The sequence below is a fragment of the Drosophila sulfurigaster genome, unplaced genomic scaffold (genome assembly GCF_023558435.1).
Source record: "Drosophila sulfurigaster albostrigata strain 15112-1811.04 unplaced genomic scaffold, ASM2355843v2 ctg21_pilon, whole genome shotgun sequence".
NCBI classification, from domain to species: Eukaryota; Metazoa; Arthropoda; class Insecta; order Diptera; family Drosophilidae; genus Drosophila; species Drosophila sulfurigaster.
In genome coordinates this window covers 89277-106140 of record NW_026909710.1, presented here as the reverse complement: position 1 = coordinate 106140, position 16864 = coordinate 89277, and the positions used below count along the sequence as shown (strand labels likewise).

General features: G+C 40.1%; 2 protein-coding genes and 1 long non-coding RNA gene across 3 annotated transcripts; 1 reads left to right on the top strand and 2 right to left on the bottom strand.

The window, feature by feature from the left end:
• Positions 1-3042: 3042 nt before the first annotated feature.
• LOC133849892 (uncharacterized) lies at positions 3043-9502 on the bottom strand. The gene is made up of 2 exons (XM_062285927.1): positions 9185-9502; positions 3043-3976 (listed from the first exon to the last, which is right to left on the bottom strand). Exon 2 carries the CDS (start codon positions 3956-3958, stop codon positions 3239-3241), a length of 720 nt encoding a protein of 239 aa, XP_062141911.1. The 5' UTR covers positions 3959-3976; positions 9185-9502; the 3' UTR covers positions 3043-3238.
• On the bottom strand, positions 5081-6014 carry LOC133849885 (uncharacterized). Its single transcript, XM_062285920.1, has 2 exons — positions 5263-6014; positions 5081-5123 (listed from the first exon to the last, which is right to left on the bottom strand). The coding sequence occupies exons 1-2, from the start codon at positions 6012-6014 to the stop codon at positions 5081-5083; spliced, it is 795 nt and encodes a 264-aa protein (XP_062141904.1).
• Positions 9503-14582: 5080 nt separating the features above from the next.
• Positions 14583-15063, top strand: LOC133849898 (uncharacterized). The gene is made up of 2 exons (XR_009895500.1): positions 14583-14865; positions 14966-15063. It is a non-coding gene; the product is annotated as an uncharacterized LOC133849898 (long non-coding RNA).
• Positions 15064-16864: the final 1801 nt, after the last annotated feature.

The following is a 16864-nucleotide window of genomic DNA, read 5'->3' as shown; positions in this document are numbered from 1 at the left end:
CTATTGCCTCTGTGTACAACTATTGTATGACCTTTTAATTTTAACAAACTTATTTTTGTCATACTATTATTCACAAACTTGCACTACACATCTTCACTAGCACTGGCACTGGCACTGCACTGCTGCTGCTGCTGAGTGGAGACGGCGAACGATAGAAGCGGCAAACGAGAGAAGTGACGATTCTGGTACAAGAGCCTTGCGCGGCTCGGCACAGTGGTGCAAGAGTGATCTGCCCAGAGATGCACTGCACTTCACTGTTGTTGTTTTTGGTTCTGCAGGCGGCAGACCAGAAATATAAAAGTCTTCCGGCACGAAATAGTCGGCCTCCGCTGACTAACATGCGCCGGAATTGTGGAATTCAAATCCACTATAGGTGTAGAATTTTGTCTATCCGTATTATTTAATAGAAAATAATGACGGCTTAGACGAATTTTCACAATCTTTGCGTTGCAAGCGTAACGAGCTGGTGTATTTATTTTGCTCAAGGCAAAAAGCATCGATGGATGCTGATGATAATAACAGATTATGTATTTCTTCTTTTCTGGTGATGCATGTGTTTAAAATTTTTTTAAACAGCATCAACCCAGAATGCATCCGTCTCTGATCGTAGTCCAATAAGAAAAAAGAGAGCTGTCGTTGCCAAAGTGACAAAGCTCGTCTCCTTCTCCTACGATCTTTCGCTAGACAATTCACCACGGAGGGAAATTTAATTTGCAGAGGTGTATTGTCCCTTTATCGTGCCATGGTTTGTGTCTTCGCTAACTTTGCGCGGCAAATTTAAAATCTCAAGAAGAAAGAGATTTTACGCCCAATTTTTATTTGCGACCATTACACCCACCAGATAATCTTACGAGTCATACAAAGGCAGATTAGATGGGAATTAGATTCGAATATCTTTCGCATGATACACTCCTAATTCTCTACCTTGTAGATTTTCTAGTAGATAAAAAGAATTACCAATTTTCTTCTTTATCCGACATTTTGAGAACTGATGTCCTAGCTTTTTATTATAATTCTGACTGAAATCACTAAGATGGAAATTCCGTTTAAATACTTCTTGGCCTTCTTTATAAATGACAGGATTGGATCGAATATTGTATTGTCTGGCGTTACGCTCGTAGGCTTCTCTACTACTTTTCTTAATGTCTTCTCGCAACAAAGCTAATTGATCACCTCTTTCTAAATATGGAGACTCCTCCAGCAAGGACAATTTTTTTAAGAGCTTGTAATCATCTCCGTGATTAATCATATTTACTCCAAATAATGCTTTGTAAGGGGAACAACCTATGGATTGATGAAGCGACGAACGTAAGGCAGATGAAATACTTGGCAAATACATATCCCATTCAGTTTGATCCGACTTAAGATAAGCACGAATAGCGGCTAATAAGGAACGATTCACTCGCTCCGCTGCATTGCTCTGAGGCGAATATAATGCAGTAAAAACATGACGAATACCGAATTTTGTCATAAACGCTTCAAATTCGTTTGATTTAAATTGCGAACCATTATCTGATACTATAATTTCAGGAACTCCAAATTCGGCAAAAGATCCTTTGTGACAAAAACTCAGTTATTAACGACGTAGTGAACTTTTTCAATGGACATAGCCAATGGTAGCGACTAAAATGGTCAAGAACTATTAGTAAACCAATGTTTCCTTTGCGACTTCGTGGATAAGGACCCAAGATATCTATATAAAGCTTTTGAAATGGTCGACTAGAGACGCTTTGCTCTCCCATAGGCGGACGTAGTGTCATATTTGGAGCTTTAGTTTGCTTACACATATCACACTGCCTAATATAGTCTCTAATGTCTTTTGATAAACCTGGCCAAAATAAATTACGACGCACTCTTTCGATCGTCTTTTGCATTCCACCATGTGCAGAGCTTAGACTATCATGTGCTTGACAAATCACAGCTTCTCGCAGTCTCTCCGGTACCCAAAGCTTCCAACAATGAGAATCTTGAAGATTATCTCCTGTTGATGGCTCCGTTCGTATGTATACGAATTTGTCTACAACTTTAAGATCTGGAAATTTTTCACCATGAGATTCAACTTTCAATTTTAGATCTAGATAATCAGGTTCGAGAAACACTGACGATTCTAAATCAATTTCCGGTCCCACAAGTTCTAAACTATCTATATCACCTTCACCTATCCGTGACAACGCGTCAGGAATAATATGATCTTTTCCTTTCCGATGAGAAATTGTGAATTTAAAAGCCTGTAATCGAAAAATCCAACGAGCTAATCGACCAGATACATTTTGCTGTCTCATAAGCCAGACGAGGCTAGAATGATCAGTGATTATCTCAAAGGGCTGTAATTCAAGGTAACATCTGAATTTCTCTACTGCTAAAATGACGGCTAAACATTCTCGTTCCGTGACACTGTAGTTACGCTGAGATTTAGATAATTTCTTTGACATGTATGCTATAGGCTTTTCTTCTCCAGAAGTTGACAGTTGAATGAGCACCGCTCCAATTCCATAGTCACTAGCATCGCAATGCACATAAAATTTCCGAATAAAATCGGCATTTTGTAAAACCGGGGCTGATGTTAAAAGATTTTTTAACGTATCCATTGCAGACTGAGCTGCCGGGGTCCAATTAAAAGTTTTCTTAGTGGACAACACTTCAGTGATGGGAAAGGTAATTTCCGCAAAATTTTGTATGAAGCGCCGGTACCATCCGCAAACTCAAGGAAACCTCGTACTTGTTTTAAGTTTTTGGGTGTGGGCCAATTTTGGACACAGGATATTTTCTCTGGATCTGGAGAAATTCCATCGCTTCCTATAACGTATCCTAAATAGTTTACTGTTGTAACACAAAATTTGCTTTTTGAAATATTTAATGTGAGATTAGCCTTTTAAATTGATCAGCTATACGCACTGAAAAATTACAAGAGTTTTTGCAATTAGAATTCCGCTTGATTCGCGAACACAAAGACTGAACCTAATTGTTGTTGTTACAAACGACGAAAACGAGAACGGAGTAAATTATGACGCGCTGATAAGTGTTCGATTTCAACTGTCTTTATAAATCTATGCTAAGTTACATTAAGCCTAACTTAACTAGAGCGGCGAAGCGAGGCGAATTCGCTCAGAGAGCAACAAACGAAAGCTTTATTGCGCTCTCGCTTCGCCCTAATTCTAACAACTTCATTTGGTATTTCATGCTCTTAACTAATAACTATCAAATGCGCCAACACCGGCCCCGATGAACGGCTGTGCCTTCATCCGATTGGCAGAGGCGCCAATTTGTGTATTGGCCGTTTAAACAGCCCTCCTGTGCTGGTTCGCACGTCTGCGACGCGCACCGCCCCGTCCGCTCCTGGATACACCGCCACGACTCGACCCACCATCCACTGCATCGGCGGCTGGTTGTCTTCTGCGACGACGACGAGCTCTCCGACTTGCAGATTCGGCTGCAACTGGTCCCACTTGGCCCGTGCCTGCAGGCCGAGCACATACTCCCGGGACCATCGCTGCCAGAACGCTCGCTTGAGCGACGAGACAGCTCGCCATCGCCTTAAGCAACTTAGACCCTCCTGGTCCGGGGTCCGCGATGCTGCCGGTGCCACCAGTGGTCCGCCCACCAGTAGATGCCCGGGGTTAGCGCCTCGCCGTCGTTGGGGTCTTGGCTTACGGCTCCTAGCGGGCGGGAGTTGAGCACCGCCTCGACCGCCACGACCACTGTCTGCAGCTCCTCGAGCGTGAGCAGGGCGTTGCCCACCGTCCGTAGGAGTAGGTGCTTTGCAGACTTCACACCTGCCTCCCATAGTCCTCCGACGTGAGGAGCCCTCGGCGGTATGAACGCAAATTCGCATCCGCTTCTTGATGCGAAGTCGCGAACTGCGTTCTCCTCGGCCTCGACTCGCCTCCTTAGCTCCTCCAGATGGCGACTTGCTCCGACGAAGTTCGTCGCGTTGTCGCAATGGACTCGGCTCGGACATCCTCTTCGACCAACAAACCTTTGGAAAGCCATTAGAAATGCATTAGTTGACAGATCGGATACAATTTCTAAGTGAACCGCTTTTGACGCAAAACAGACGAACAAAGCTATGTACGACTTGTACGGCGGCTTTCCGCGAATCCTATAGGTTGTCTCAACCGGGCCACAAAAATCTACGCCACAAATTGAAAATGGGCGGAGCGCTCGGAGTCGATCAGCAGGCAAATTTCCCATTATTTGCTTAAGCAACCGAGGTTTGCATTTAAAGCAACGGATGCATGATCGTACTGTCAGACGACAAAGCTCTTGAGCATTAACTAACCAAAGTCGTTCTCTAAGAATGCTCACGAGCGCTCTTGGGCCAGCGTGACAGTTGGTCAAGTGAAGGTACCTCACATAGCTGCGAGCAAATTGTGAGCGCTTCGACAAGAGGAGTGGAAACTTAGCATCATACGAAATAGGAGCATTTACCAGTCGCCCCCCGACTCGCAACAACGAAAACGAACACCAAGATCCTTCATACTCATGTATGAAAGGATTGAGTCGTTGTAGACTCGAGCTCACACGTGTACTCTTACGAACCCTTTCTATATCGTCTCTGAATTCGAAATCTTGCATTACTTCTACTATTTTACTGAATGCTTCTTTCAGTTCTGATGCCGTTGGAACCAGTTCAAATTGAACTGTTTTGTCTTTACATCTTCGAATGAAGCGGAACACATAAGCGAACACTCTCAACAGACTTGTGTGCGACGAAAAACTTTCGATCGAGTCCACTAGATCTGACTTTACCACTATAGCTGTCAGTCCAACAGCTGTTTTGCGCACTTCCAAATTGCGCGTCTCTTCAGAGACGAAATGGTGGTTAACTGGCCATGCGTCGTGTGGTTCCATCAAGAATGACGGACCACTAAACCACATTGACGCGCACAGTTCAGTCACATCGCAACCTCTCGATACAATGTCTGCGGGGTTCTGCTTAGTTGGAACATGACGCCATTCCACGCTCTCTGACCACTCTTGAATCTCGGCCACTCGATTCGACACGAATGTCGCGAGAGTGGAAGGATGTGACCGGATCCAATGAAGAGTGACTTCCGAATCTGACCAAAGAACAGTCCGTTCAATTGGAGATCGGATCAGCCTTCGGATGCGGTGGCAGAGTTCTGCAAGAAGGTGAGCTGCACACAACTCAAGTCTAGGAAGAGTCTTAGTCTTGAGGGGAGCTACTTTGATTTTGAGGTTAGTAATGATACTTTAAAACCTTCTGCAGTTTGCGTACGAACGTAAATACACGCCCCATACGCTCTTATTGAGGCGTCGGCAAAGCCATGTATCTCTATCGGTGACGTAGGCTCTGTGAACAAATATCGTGGCACTTTTATGTTTTGCAATTGTGTCAAATTTGACTTCAATTGCTGCCACGATGTATCGAAACTCAATGGTATGGATTCGTCCCACTCCAACTTTTGAAGCCAGAGCTCTTGAAGCAGTATCTTTGCTTTTATAATTAAGGGACTCAATAGGCCAAGCGGATCGAATAACCGCGATGTCACCGAGAGAATGTTCCGTTTTGTCGCTTTAAGACCCATAAATGAATCGTCGATCCGGAATTGGAACACGTCTTCATTTGGCAACCAAATCACACCTAGAGTCTTGGTTGCGTCAGACTCGGAGATCGTTATCGGCTTTGGTGTACTGTTTGATGCGGAGAACCCAGGAGCATTCGAGAACCACTTCGCAAGTTCAAAACCTGCTCCTAGCAGTATCTGCGACACTTCAGACTTAATTGTCTTCAGGTCTTCGACGCATGCGGCACCAGTCAACATATCGTCAACGTAGAAGTCTTGCCTGATAACTTCAGCTGCCATGGGGTGCGAGGATTTCGCAATCTCGCTCAGCTGGATCAAACACCGTATGGCCAAGAATGGCGCTGGCGCAGTGCCATATGTTACAGTATTTAATCTGAATAATCTCAACGAGTCTGATGGATCTTTTCTCCACACTATGAGCTGATAGTTTCGATCTGCCTCGTGCACCATAACTTGGCGGTACATCTTTTTGATGTCGGCCGTTAATGCATATTTATGCAATCGAAAACGAAGCAGAGTCGAAAACAGCTCTTCTTGAATGGTCGGCCCGACCATAAGAATGTCATTCAACGCCTTATGTGTCGAAGTGCGACACGAAGCATCAAATACGACCCTCAGCTTTGTCGAAGTGCTTTGGGGCCGTAATACACATTGGTGCGGAATAACATAGTGTGGTGTACTTGGAAGGATGTAACTCACTTCGGACATGTGGCCCATCTCTACATATTCTTCCATAAATTCCAAGTACATTCGCTTTAACTCGGGATCTCGAGTTAAGCGTTTTTCAAGCGACAAAACCGCCGTTTAGCAACTTCAAATGAGCACCCAAGCTGGTGCGGATCTGATTTAAACGGCAGTCTTACTTCGAAACGACCAGACGGCAATCTTTTCACATTATTTGTGAAATGATCTTCACAACCTTGTTGTTCAGCGGAAAGGACTTTGGAGGGAGAGCGCACATCTTCGACAGTCCAAAACTTCAGCAAGGTCTTGTCAATCGAGCTCAAACTTTCTTCCTGATAGCTCAGATTGACAGTCATCTTCTGGTGAGATTTTTCACCAGGAGTGTACCGCCCGAGACAATCCACCCAAGGCTTGTCTTTTGGAGGATTGGACACTCTGGACCTTGCTTGATTTGGCCAACGGACAATAGATCAAAGAATGTTTCAGCGCCGATAAGAAGATCAATTTTCTGCGGTTTAAAGAAATAGGGATCCGCTAGCTGAATATTGTCAGGTATCTTCCAGCCACTGACATTTACAGTGTGATCTGGCTGATAACCTGAGATCGATTTGAGGATCCATAAATCGATCGCGTATTCATTGCAGCCAACTCGCGACTTCACCACAGTGTGTATCTTTTTCTTAACTTGAGAATTGGATTCACCAATGCCAAGCAAGCTGATGCACGAGTCTTCTCTACGCAAATGCAGCCGCTGAGCTAGTTCCTCAGTCACAAAATTAATTTGTGACCCAGAATCCAGCAAAGCTCGGGCTAAGACGAAATCGCCTGAATTCGTCTTTATTTTGATGACTGCTGTGGCCGGGATCACTTTATCCGACACGGTCGCATGCATCGCATGTGAAGTGGATGGACGATCAGGCTCAACAGCGGAGAGACTCGGGGTGGTAACGCTCTACTATTTGTAGTCGCAGAATATATGTGCAGCAACGTATGATGTGAACGGCTGCAAACACGACACTTTTTCGCCTTACATTTGGCGACAGTGTGACCCTTCCGAAGACAATTTATGCATAATGCAGTTGTTTTCGCGTAGTCGAATCTCTGTTTAACTGCCAAGGCAGCAAACATCGAGCAACTCACGATGGAATGATCTTCGGAATTGCAATATTCGCATATTTGGGTCTTTTGATCAATCTTATCTTTGAGCGTCGTACACGAAAACGAGCTTTTATTAAGCTGTTTAGTGGAAACGGCTTGACTATTGGACTTTGTCGAATTCTCAGCTGACAAGTGCTGATATCGACGATTAAGCACAGTTTCACACTCACTCCATAATGGAATTTTCGTGTAATCTAGCTGCTCATCCCACTTCTTCTTTGTCATTGCATCAACTTTGTGCATGACCAGGTGAATAAGGATTGCATTTGCAATCTTCTTATCATCACCTATCGACAACAAAGATCCGTATATCGCAGAGACAGTGTCAATCAAGTTTCGCAACGCTGAAGCGGAGGGCTGCGAAATCTTTGGCAAATTGAAAAGAGCAGTGATATTTTCATTAAATATCAGACAATCATTGTCATATACTCTTTTCAAACTCGCCATTGCTTTCTCATAGTTGTCCTCGGTGACTTGAAACGCTCTCACCGTTCCAAGAGCTTCACCAGAGAGACAAGAAATGAGATGATTGAATTTCTCAATGCGCAGAATTGAATGGTCATTGTCAACAAAAGTCTCAAACAAGCTTATGAAATTTTTAAATTCGGAATACTTTCCGCTGAACTTTGGCAATGAGAGTTTAGGTAGACGGGTACGAGGAGCGGCAATCGGCTGAATCGATATATTGGCGGATGAAGTATCGGTCAACGATTTCACCATCGCCTTCAGCCTTGCCTTTGCAGTAATGCAAATCTCTTCTAACTCGCACCGGTAATCGTCATATTCGTCAAATGTCTCAATTCTGCTTTGATATTTGAGAGCATTTTCAATATGCGACGACAACATCTCAAGCCTGCACTCTAGCTCTGTCAAATCTCGACCGATCGTGTCATCGAGAATTTGATTATTAACTCTGCAAATGCTCTTCGCGCAAATAGCAAGTTTCTTTTAGAGCCTTCAAGAGTTTCTTTCGAATTCATTTTTTTTTATGTTATTAGAGGAGACGACAAAAAAATATAAAAATAAAATACAAAATAAATCTTGTTGCTTCCAACAACAACAACGAAAACGAAAATTAAAAAAATTTATTATTATTTTTTCTAATTATTATTTTGAATTATTTTTTTTTATATATATTATTATTTTTGAATTGTCCTAGCAACCACTAAGCTATCTCGGACAATAATAGGGAGTACACAATTCGAGGGAGCAAACGAGATATCGCACAGATATGCTCAACCAACGAATGTAGGGAGCGAGTTCTGAGCGCTGCAAAGCGCGCGACAACGAAAAGTGCAAGCAACAACACAGACTACAGAGCGCAATGCACTGTGCAGATGCTGGCTTGCTAACGTATGTATGTGTGTATGTGCGCTGTTTCTAAGCGCGCGAAGCGAAAACGAAAATGCAAGCAACAACAACACGGAGCCGAAATGCACCGGTGCAGTGTTGGCTTGCGGGTATATACATATGTATGTATATACGTATGTGCGCTTAGCAACAGCACACAACTTACAGCGGCTACGAATCTGGTGACAAAGGGGGCGACGAAAGCGAAAATTGCAACGAACTAAGAGAAGAAGTTCGATGCAATGGAAATAAAATTTTTTCCTAGTCACTTTCACTTAGAAAACAAAAACAATATTCTGCCTAAGCGGTTCACTTTTAAATTAAAATATAAATTTAAAAACAAATGCTCTACTATTACGTATGTGCCAAGAATTGAAAGCGTCACTAGAATTTTGCAACTTGGCAACCAATTCAGTTTTTCGCTTCCAATTTTCGCACAGTACCTGGAATTGGCGATCTTTAATGATCCCAGCCACTTTCCTCTGTGTGTTTTCTGCAGGTGCAGGGTATCCTCCAGCGATGATGCAAAGAATCCAGCGATGACACAAACACAAGAGAAATCACAGCACTGGCACAGTCAATAGTTTGTTTATATTTTTAAAAACGACCGGCGCGAATTTGTTTTGGTTTGTTTTCTGTTTTATATTTTAAATCAAGCACTCGCGTTCAACAACAATTAGAGTCCACCCGGGGGCGCCATGAAAAATTACAAGAGTTTTTGCAATTAGAATTCCGCTTGATTCGCGAACACAAAGACTGAACCTAATTGTTGTTGTTACAAACGACGAAAACGAGAACGGAGTAAATGATGACGCGCTGATAAGTGTTCGATTTCAACTGTCTTTATAAATCTATGCTAAGTTACATTAAGCCTAACTTAACTAGAGCGGCGAAGCGAGGCGAATTCGCTCAGAGAGCAACAAACGAAAGCTTTATTGCGCTCTCGCTTCGCCCTAATTCTAACAACTTCATTTGGTATTTCATGCTCTTAACTAATAACTATCAAATGCGCCAACACGCACTAATACTGCCAAATGTGACTCAAAATCTCCTGAGACAATACATAAGTCATCAAGATAACCAAAACACAATAACGTAAGTCTGGTGGAATTAAGTCATCCATCAATCGACACATGGTGGATGGAGCATTACATAACCCAAAAGGCATGACGGTAAACTGAAACAGCGAACGACCGGGAACAGTAAAGCTGTTAACGGTTTGGCTTCATCAGACAACTCAATTTGCCAATAAGCGTCTTTAAGATCCAACTTCGTAATTAAGTTAGCCTTTGGTAAACGAGAAAATATTCCTTCAATGCTCTGTAGGGGATAAGCATCCTTTTTCGTTACTTCGTTAAGTTTTCGCGCATCAAGACATAATCGGACCTTATTTGGTTTCACCACAAGACGAATAGGTGAGCTCCATGCTGACTGTGACGGTTCAATGACTCCTAGCTCTAACATACGATCAATCTCTTTGTACATCAACTTCTCTACAGCTGGACTAATTGGATAGTTTCGTTGCTTCACCGCTTTAGCATCAGAAATATCTATATGATGTTTAATTATCGCAGTTCGTCCGAGACCTTGCTTTTCGAAATTCGGAAATAATGCTTTGACCGCTTCCAGTTGACGAGATTGTAATTCGGACAATGGATAGTGATCTTCAAATTCGATATTTTCAGTTTCTTCTTCAGAAATAGAGCTAATAATTCCAGGTGCTAATGCAAAAATACGCCAAAATCTATGCCAAGAATTAATCGCTGAGCTATAGAAGGTATGACATACAAGTCAATATCTTCTTGCTGCTTCTTATATTGCATGCTCACTCTCAGAATTCCGAGTACCTGATGTGGTTTGGCATCTGCGGTACGCACTTGCGATTTAATGGGTTTAAAATTTGGTAAATCAGAAAAATTTTCTAATGCTAGCGACGATCCAATGCAACTAATGTTGGCTCCGGTGTCGAGCAAACCAAATTCGCTAAAAGTTAGGAACGCGACTTTCGCGTAACTACGTCGATCCGACTCATTTTGAAAACTGTTGAGATAACCAGTTTCTTTTGTTTCTTTATTTTTCTATAATATTTTCGCATACGTAAGGTATTACGACGGCTCTTAACTAAATGTGTTCTAAAAATTCTATCTCTTACTAAATTATAATTCCTTAATCTTTCATGGTAAGGTAAAAATCTTAACATCGTGCGTTCATCACCGATGTATCCTTCATTTTCTCTAATCTTAGGTTCAATTTTATTATCTATCTCTACTGTCGGGACATCCTTCCTGCATTGAATGCCCCGGAGTGACGGTTTTCCGACCTCTGTTTACAGGTTTGACAATTCGGCTTGTATACCTGAGGAGTACCGCATCCGTAACAAAAAACTCTACGCTCATTTAAGCAATTCTCCCAGATGTGTCCGGGGATTTCACAGTTCCAACAAACTAATTTAGAAGCAGTTCCTCGCTTTACTTCTGCTATCTCTGCCTCGACCTCAGAACTAGATTCTTCCTCGGGAGCAGTTTCTTCAACAGCATAAACTCGAGAAGTTTCTTTGGCCTTAAAAGATACTGACCGATTTTTTCCAACTTCCTGTTTATTTTCGCGTTTTTGTACCAGACGACGTAAAGCGGATATAGAAGAGACTTTCTCAAACAATAACCTGTCTTTCATATCTGTTAGCAGATTACCTTGAATTATTTCCACGAATTCGTCTTCTGGAAAACTGACCGACAACTTATCCATAAGCTTACATATATTTTCATAAAACGAATCAAAAGATTCGCCAACTTTTTGTTTACGAGCTCTTATCTGTTCTCGAAGTTCAGTGACAGAACGGCTCTCGCGATATTGCTCTCTTAACTCTTCACACAACTCTTCCCAAGTGATGGTTTGAACTCTTCTATGGAAACGCCAAAACCAACTACTGGCTTTTCCATTCAGTAATAAGTGAATATGTTTGTTCAATAATTGAAAATCATTGTTTAAGTTTTCTCGAGTGAGAATGTTCACTCTATACAAAAATCCTTCAACCGATAAACCTTCCGACGAACCATCAAAACGAACACCCCACTTTTGTAACATATCAGCAATTTTATGTGTAGTCAATAGTGGACCCAAATTGGTGTTACGTGAGCTTCTCTGGCTGGACGATAACCCTTCCACGGTTTGATCTGCTGCTGCTGCAGTTGCTACTATCAAACCTGAACTATTCATAGAAGCGATTACTCGACTCACCGTTTCTCTTACGATTGATTCTATATCTGGTTCTGGAGTTTGTATATTACGACGACCATTATTTGGCCTCGAAGGCTGTACTGGTCTAAATGGTCTTCCTCTTCTTCGAGGTGCATTTCCTTTCATAAGCAGGCACTTTTGGTCTGGCCCCCTGATTGTTGGGCGTACTACGAAGTGGAGGATTTCTCTCAGTACTTGTATTGTGTGATTGATCGATATTACTTCTCGCTTCTTCATCGGCAGCTGACAACGCTTGCGCGGCGTCAAATTGACGTTGCAATGAACGTGTAACGATTTGCGAGACTACGGGTGGATTTGGTTGCGTAGACAATTGCGATTGCTGTTTGGCATTAGGCGAATGATTTCCTACAACCACTTTCCATTCGTTATGACTAACCTTTTTCAAACAACTTGGACACTCTTTAATACTTTTGATTCGATTTTCTAGACAATTTTTGTGAAACACATGACCACAATTAGTTATCGCACAAGGTTGCGTATCCGACATGTGTTCACTGCAAATTAGACAAATATTTTCAGCCGCTTCTGCTGGTGGCAGTGGCTGAGGTTCTTCAAAACTACGTGTAACGGGCATATTTCAAATTTAGATTTCCATCGACATTTTTGGGAGACATAAATAAAAAGGAATTTAAACTTTGTTCCGACTCAACAGTGGAGGATTATTAATATGGGCTATTGAAACTAAACTTTGTCATTTTTGATACCTGATTACATCGAAGGCTTCTTCGTATTCTTCGGACAACGATACGCCTATGCATATACTATTGTATTCCAGAAGAAAGCGGAGTTACAATCGATCTTCATCAATGCGATACCAAAAAAGAGCAAAAGTTACTAGAAACTAATAAATTATTTGAACTATTAAGCAATCTCAATACCGATAATTTTGGTCGATAATATTCAAAGATTCAAATATTCGAATTCCGAAAATGTATAAAGAGGTATTACTTAAATTGCTCCATCAATTTATAAGACCTAGCGAAAACAAACGAGCTTGGTATTGAAGGATGTAAGGCTCTCGATAATCGATAACAGAATTATACAAGATAATCCTTAAAAGATGCAAAGTGCGATTCGGTCGAGTAATTTCACATACGTAAGATTAGTCAAAGTCCAGAATCGAAGACACTTTTACTTCTGCCCTACTTCCATCAAAGTAGGCCAAAAACAACCTGTATCGGATGTTCCGATGCTGTTTCACGATGCTAAAGTTGTTGCTGCCCACGTTGGGCGCCAAAATTTATGTGACGTTGCCAGTCTCACGTTGGGCTAGCCAACCATTTATGATGGCGTTGCCAGACCCACGATTGGGCGCCAAAAATTCCTAAGAATAGTCAGCCCCGGATGTGAGAAGACGGTTGCAAATATCATTCACAACCATCTCGCGTGCAAGCATATAGCGGAGCGGGACCCATTGAACCCTTAGCTCTTTCGGGATTGTGGGGTGGGTTTTGCTATGCTTTACACAAAGCCACGAAAACTTTATTATTATAGAGTCCCTCCTGATTCTAAAAAAACAAACACATGAGTCGATCCTCTCGTCAATAATCTAATCCGATTCGAAGCTACAATACAACTCGATCGGAGTACTACCAATACCTAATAAACAAAACAAATGCAGGCACACTTTTGAAATTCGGACAAAATTTAAGAAAAGCAGGGGTGGTCTTATAAGATGTTAACTGCCACACCCTGGTCTATACCCACCCAACCATGGTCATAAGATGAAACGTTTTTATGACCCCAAAACTATTACAACTCCCCCTTTATTTTATGCTCCCATGTCTCCGGAAATCAGAACAAAATCTAGAATTTCATTATTAAAGTCCAATGACTCAAAGTTAACATCAGTATTTATTTATAACAAAAACAAAACCATTGGTTCAAATGAATTATAATTATGACGGTATAAGTATTTCCATAATTTTTTTATAGGGCAGTTATTTCAATCCAATACAATATTCTTTTTTATTAGCAACGGCGACTACCCATTTACAATAATAACTAAGAAAGAAGAAGATGTAAAAACTAATAATATTTAATAAACAATCAATAATTCATAAGCAAACAAATTTTGGCAACTATTTTTGGATGCGCGCTTTAGCAAACAGATTCATGAGATTTTTCTATTGAATTTACTATTTTTACTTTAAAGTTTTTATTTTCTTCTCAAATCGTTTTTTTTTATTTTTTAATATTTATTTTATTTTAATTTTTTGTGAAACATTTTTATTTAATTATTTTTAATATTCATTTTTTTTTTTTTATCTATTGATTTTTATTTCAACCACTTTTTATTTATGCTGTATTTATTATGAAATCATTTTTGAATTTTTATTTATTTATTTTTAAATATTTATTTATCTTTAATTTTTATTTATTTTAAATCCTATTTATTATTTAATTTTTATTTATTTTATTTATAATTTTTATTATTTTATTTTTAATTTTTATTATTTTATTTTTTAATGTTTATTATTTCATTTTATTTTTACTTTTTATATTTTAGTTATCCAAATTTAATATTGACTTTTTATTTATTTAATTTTAATTCATATTTAATATTTATTTTTATTTATTTATTTTTCTCTATTTAATTTATCATATTTAATTTTGATGTTCATTTATTTACTTGTAAATCATGTTTAAACCACTGTGCTGTACCAACAAACAATAATAATAGTAACAATATAGGCGGAAGCAAAACAGTACTAAAAGGTATAGGCCTGACCCAAAAGTTAGGGTATCAGCCGACAGCTCATATGCTGTTTGGGAGCTTTCGCAACTGCGAAGAAGTATGAAAAATACAATGCAAGCAAAACTGTGGGCAGCTGCTGCGTGGCCGAACAGGCACCAACATATGTATGTATGTATGTATGTAATTACATATGTACGAACATTTATGTTATAAAACTTCTTTTATGTATTTTTATTTCGGACACTCGGACTTAAAACTTACCCGACAGAACTCCACGACGAAGGCCTTCATGATGTTGTTGCTGTTGGTGATGATGATGTTGATGATGATGATGATTTTAATGATGATGATAAAAATGATTGTTTATATACCTTATAGGGTATATTCTTTTGTTTGGTTGTTCACATCCACACACATTGTCATAATTATTATTGTTTTGCACAGGGTTTTATGGTGGCTGGTTATTATGTATGAGATTATATTTGCATTATTTATTTATTTATATATATTTTTTTTTTAATTATTGTGTTTCACGTTGGCTATACCCTTTAAGGCCTAGGGCAATAATGGCCAACAAAGCAAAGCAAACCAAAAAATAGCGCAAAAAAATAAGTGCCAAATTACAATTGATATTTCTCTTTACTTTTCGTTATCTTTTTCGTTACTTATTATTTTATATGTATGGCAACTAAATTGTTTTAATATATTGACGGCAAATGCAAATCTTTTTGCTTTTTATTTGGGCTTTTACCCCTTTTACTATTGCCTCTGTGTACAACTATTGTATGACCTTTTAATTTTAACAAACTTATTTTTGTCATACTATTATTCACAAACTTGCACTACACATCTTCACTAGCACTGGCACTGGCACTGCACTGCTGCTGCTGCTGAGTGGAGACGGCGAACGATAGAAGCGGCAAACGAGAGAAGTGACGATTCTGGTACAAGAGCCTTGCGCGGCTCGGCACAGTGGTGCAAGAGTGATCTGCCCAGAGATGCACTGCACTTCACTGTTGTTGTTTTTGGTTCTGCAGGCGGCAGACCAGAAATATAAAAAGGCTTCCGGCACGAAATAGTCGGCCTCCGCTGACTAACATGCGCCGGAATTGTGGAATTCAAATCCACTATAGGTGTAGAATTTTGTCTATCCGTATTATTTAATAGAAAATAATGACGGCTTAGACGAATTTTCACAATCTTTGCGTTGCAAGCGTAACGAGCTGGTGTATTTATTTTGCTCAAGGCAAAAAGCATCGATGGATGCTGATGATAATAACAGATTATGTATTTCTTCTTTTCTGGTGATGCATGTGTTTAAAATTTTTTTTAAACAGCATCAACCCAGAATGCATCCGTCTCTGATCGTAGTCCAATAAGAAAAAAGAGAGCTGTCGTTGCCAAAGTGACAAAGCTCGTCTCCTTCTCCTACGATCTTTCGCTAGACAATTCACCACGGAGGGAAATTTAATTTGCAGAGGTGTATTGTCCCTTTATCGTGCCATGGTTTGTGTCTTCGCTAACTTTGCGCGGCAAATTTAAAATCTCAAGAAGAAAGAGATTTTACGCCCAATTTTTATTTGCGACCATTACAAACTCTGTGATGTGCGTTTGATTTGTTATGTCAAGATCCTTACCGGTAAATTGTTACTCAAAAATAATTATCAAGTGATACTGTTGCGTGCTAAGATATTTGCGACTTATTAAAATAAATAAATCAATGATCACTTCGCCGCTCTCTCATTTGGTCTCGAGACTGTGCAATCATTATGACGCCAGCAATACTCCGTTACCGTTACAATAAGGCTGGAATAATTTATTTCTGTACAAAATGCGAGACATTTGCAAAATAAAACAAGTAAGAAAGTTACAGTCGAGTGTGCTCGACTGTGAGATACCCGCCACCCATTTTAATAAAGGCAAAAATATTGCGGTATCATTTTGAAAATATACCGAAAATACTTAAAAATACTAAAATATACCAAATGGTATGTTTGGTATATCAATAAAGTACCACATTCAAAATATACCATAGACGGCTCAATATACCAGATTGTCAGCCAAAGTAACTAAGACCCTTATAAGTAGGCGTTTTTGCCCATACAAAAGTATTTCTTTTATAACTTCCACAATTTTTATCTGAAATCCAAATTTTCAGGAATCATAA